At 41.6% G+C, this 4,815-nt stretch overlaps 1 protein-coding gene across 1 annotated transcript in view; it reads left to right on the top strand.

Moving 5' to 3' along the window:
- LOC102199233 (uncharacterized) overlaps positions 1 to 3,016 on the top strand; it is an 8,107-nt gene extending 5,091 nt beyond the window's left edge. The window contains exons 5-7 of the mRNA XM_013908897.1: positions 918 to 1,493; positions 1,764 to 1,880; positions 1,966 to 3,016. Of these exons, the coding sequence (XP_013764351.1) occupies positions 918 to 1,493; positions 1,764 to 1,880; positions 1,966 to 2,567 (1,295 nt within the window). The 3' untranslated portion in view covers positions 2,568 to 3,016. The remainder of the gene's footprint in view (positions 1 to 917; positions 1,494 to 1,763; positions 1,881 to 1,965) is intronic.
- The last annotated feature ends 1,799 nt before the right edge of the window (positions 3,017 to 4,815 follow it).

The following is a 4,815-nucleotide window of genomic DNA, read 5'->3' on the forward strand; positions in this document are numbered from 1 at the left end:
CGAAATCGTCAACAATCTAATCCAGCTAACTTACTTAGCGAGGTACAAAGAACAGGCCCCAGTTTGGGGAATTTTAGAGGATTTGATTGTAGTAAAAATTCTTTCTGTGTACATTAGTGACGCTACAGCACCTTATAAACCTTTATGGCAGAAAGTCAGACACCTTCAACTACCAGCAGCTTCCTATAAACCATGCAGGTCTCTGCTGTGATTTAACTATCCTTCTAACCACTAGTTAATGTTTGGAAAGTGGCACCGTCAGGACAGAACGTCCCATTGTAAATCCTTAACTGACCAGTCAGTGCTGATTATAAGAAATGTGCTGTTTACTTTTCTTATAGCTTCACCATAGGAAAAAATGAAGGATATAAATGTTGTTTTATTTCCGTTTGGACAAATGTTGGTCTTTTTGTTTAATAGTGTTATTTTTACCCTATTCTCTGCCGTTATTGAGAGAAAATGCCATTCCCCTGCTCACAGGATGTACTCTTGCTCTACTGAAATGGACCACCATTCCCAGCAGTTATAGCCCTGTGAGCTGTGCTTATCATACCTCTCCATAGTTTGTGTGTCTCAAAGTACTCTGTAATTAAAAGATTTGCACTGGAGCAATTTAACAGTATGAGTACCACTCATCCAAAGCACAGACTGTAAATCTTTGGGAAATACTAATTATCACTCTCCACAGGTCATTTGTGAAACTGTTCCTTTATATATGTTTACGTTATTTTAACATAAGCTGAAATACACACACACAGTGATTTCATACAGTTAGATGTCTGCATAGAAAATGAAAGAAAAACAATTTTTTTCAAAATAATAAAGTCATGTTTGTGTTCTTCAATCTCCAGAAGCTCTGAGCTGCTAAATGTTTCAGTTTTCCAGCATAAAGTGATGCTGTGTTGCTGTTTTTGCAGTTGAAGATATAAAGTGCAAGTTCAAGAACCTACGAACTGTTTTTAACCGCGAGTTCAAGGCGGTCCAGGCAAGCAGGGCGTCTGACAAACCCTACGTGTCCAAATGGAAACATTACCAGCAGCTGCTTTTTCTCTGCGAGTCCTGCGACGAAGACGACGGCTCTGAAGATCTGCAGATCCTGACGCCGCAAGAAGACAAGGATCGGGAGCACGGAAACCAGACCCCGTCCTCCACCCTGAGCAGTTTCTCCTCCAGCTCCAACCAAACCAGCAGCATCAAACTCAGCACCGCCTCTACCCCCTCCAGCTCCACTCAGAGCGACGCCAAAACAAGCGCAGGGTACCAAATGTTCCTCCCTGCAGCTCCGGATAACCTCAGACTAGGCAGCCAATCAGCCACTTCCACGCTGCCAACTTCTCCATCCAGTTCACTGCCAGACACCAGATCCTGTACCAACCCCTCCCCTTTAAATTTCTCTACAGCCAGTTCGGCTCAGCCAGACAACAGACTGAGTGCTGACACCCGCTGCCTCTGGAGCGAGGCCAAAGTTCAGCAGCTCATCTCATTTTACTCCGGTAGGTGGCACCACTCATCATGAATGCTTGTTACCCTTTAGACTTACCCCCTGGATGTTACATCTATCACTGCAACAGAGAGATGTTAGATTTTTGTTCCTCTGTTGTGTTTGTAGTGATGTGCTGGGAGCTGCGTGTTTGGTTATGGTGGTCATCAGCTGTTAGAGGCAGCTGAGAGAGTCGCTGTACGTCTCAGCCACTGCCATGCATGGTTAAAAAAGTTGCACGAGCAGGTTTGATGTGAGAATTGATGGTTTTCTTCTGTTCCAGAGCACAGCTGTTTGTGGAACCACAAATCTGAGAGTTACAGGAACCGTCTGCTGAGACAGAGCCTGCTGGAGACACTGAGCAGCATCCTGTCAAACAACGAGCTGGTCTCATTCACAGGTAACACTCCTGCCGCCTTAATGTTGTCACCACACGGAGCCTTTAATTTGAACTCACAGCATCTCTGTCATTTCTCATCCTTTAGTGGAAGACATAAAGACGAAGTTCAGGAACCTGCGAACCATCTTCCAGCGTGAACACAAGGCGGTGAGCTCCAACAAAACGTGCGGCTCGGAGGACTTCTACCTCCCAAAGTGGAAGCACTACCGTGACCTCATGTTCCTCTGCGACTCCTGCGACGAGGATGAGCAGCCCGAGGACGTCCACTTCTGCCAGCTGCAGGACACCGGTCTCCTCCATATGGTCAGCCAAGCCCCACCTCCCCCCTTACACTACCGTGCCACCAACCAAACTGTCTCCAAGCTGAACACGCGGGGTCTCAAAGCCCCCCCCTCACCTACACCCCCAGACTCCCAGCACTCCTCCCCTTCCTCGTCCCCCTCCCCTTCCACCTCTTCCTCCCACACAGACAGCAGAGTATCTGGACGCAAGCGCGCGAGCCACCGGGCAACCACCACCGAGGTGCTGGACCTCATGAGGACACTATGTCAGACTCAAGCAGCGTCCCCACACGCAGGGTTCCTGAGGTATGTGGAGGAGTGTCTGAATGAGACGCCGCCTGACAAAGCGAGGAAGCTGAAGAAGAAGATAATAGAGACGATTCACAGCATGTCGGAGGATGTTTAGTGTGCTTATTCATTCATTTCATTTCAGCCCGAGTCTAGATCTCATGATCATCTCTTCTAATAGCTGTGACTCTTTAATCTCAAAACTTCGGTACAATGATCATAATAACCACGATTTCAGTTTTCAGGGGCTCTTCCAACGTGGAGCTGTTCCACTTCCTGTTCATCCACATCATGCAGAATAGAAATGAACTGAGCTAAACAGCTTAAATAGTGAGAAACCCACATTTCATGCTTATCAAAACACAGCATTGATAATGTAGATTAAATAAAACACTTGTGGCATTCGGCTTTAGACTCAATGTAGACGTAGATGCTGTGACATAAAGTGACCTAAAACTCACAGTAAACTGTTTCACCGCAATTCAGAACTGTCTTGAACGCCGTCATCACAAACATGATGAATATGTCAGCAAGAAAACTTGTAAAGTCGTCCCCCCCCCCCCCCCCCCCCCCCCCCCAAAGAAAACTAACAATAAACACATGACCCCACATTTCTGGGGGAAAAACTTAACTATGTAAGTAATACTGTAACATACACTGAAAGCAGCAATATAGCTGATAAGCATTAATGTGACAGGAACACTTTTAAGCATTTTATGCAAAGGACAAAGTCCTGAAAATTTCTAAACAAAAACACAGATTTGTGAACAGATACTATATAAACACTAATTAAATGTATATAATTCACTTCCTGGCTCCCTAATTCTGCACTTTATTGAAATTTTGCAAGCCCTTCTTGCAGATTATGCACGGATGTCATAGATAACAGCAAACTGAGTTTTATTTACAAATAGTTTGAGAACACTACAGCAAGCTGAGGCGTCTTTCTCGTGTACAGATTTATCCCAAAGTAATGAGGTTCATCCCAAACTGGTACATCCACCACTTAAAATCAGCATCACCAGGCCCATATTCAGTGTTTACAGAGATACAGTGAAACTACGCTCAGTCCTCTGTGTAATTTCAGACTTGGTTGTGACATTCACGTATAAAGACTTTATTGATCAAGAGTCCTTTTGAAAGTGCCAAAGGAAAAGATGGGTTCAGCACTTTGTCAACAAACCGACATCTTAAAGAGCTGCGCTGTTGGCAGTGACTGACCACAGATCCTGTAGAAATGTAATCAAACTTTTCATGTGTGTCCTCTTTATTTAACTTGTTCTAATCCTATTGTGTCATAATATTTAAATAATTTGCTGCTTCTTTTTTTTTACAAAGCCAGAATTGTTACTTTTGTTAAAATTGTATAAACTTATCTTAAAATGAAAAAATGTCAACATGTAAAGAGTTAAAAAAAAACACTTTTTTTCTCCTTTTGGAAAGTATAAATGGTTTTGATGCAATACTAAACAATTGCAGCACATGCTATAACTAACAGTTTAGTTATCATTATTATTTTTATTATTATTATGTAATTACTTTTCTTTTTGGCTGGCGTTTGTTTAAATTCAATTCAGTGCCTTATCAGAATCACAGTAACTGAACGTTCTTGTTCAAATAAACCTACATTTACAAACCTTTATTCATTTTGTTCTTTAACACATCAAACCTGGTTTAACTTGAGCTCTGATTTGAACAACACGATATTACAAGTTACAGTCGACCTTTCAACTTGGCAGCGATTCCCATCCAAGGGATGTGTTTAAGACCTACTTTAATTTGAAATATATTGCTGTTAAGTAGCTTTTTATAAAAGTACATTTAAGCCAAGCAGTCCATATTCATTTTAAAATGAGCTCAAGCAGTTTATAAGAAGAGGTTTTGGAGTTATAACAGTCAGGAAGCACTGGGCTCAAAGCAACACAAAAACATTTTTAAAGATGCAGCTGGAAAAAAAAATGTAATTAGTAAATATTTATTGGAACACGATTGAAGCAAAAACATCATGCCATCGTCAATACAAGGCCCAGGGGCCACAATCAGCCTGAATGAGATTTCGGACTTTTAGCTGTATTTTCATAAGTTTCACAGAATTTCCTACTGATTAAAATCTCCAAATGACATTCATACTACACCAAAGTAATTAAATAAGAGATAAATAACAAACAGAAAAGTTCCAGTTTTCACTATCTACTATCAGCTACCAGATCTTTTTTTATACAGGGAGTGCAGAATTATTAGGCAAGTTGTATTTTTGAGGAATCATTTTATTATTGAACAACAACCATGTTCTCAATGAACCCAAAAAACTCATTAATATCAAAGCTGAATGTTTTTGGAAGTAGTTTTTAGTTTGTTTTTAGTTT

The sequence above is a fragment of the Pundamilia nyererei genome, unplaced genomic scaffold, assembly GCF_000239375.1.
Source record: "Pundamilia nyererei isolate P.nyererei 1_Seehausen unplaced genomic scaffold, PunNye1.0 scaffold00016, whole genome shotgun sequence".
NCBI classification, from domain to species: domain Eukaryota; kingdom Metazoa; phylum Chordata; class Actinopteri; order Cichliformes; family Cichlidae; genus Pundamilia; species Pundamilia nyererei.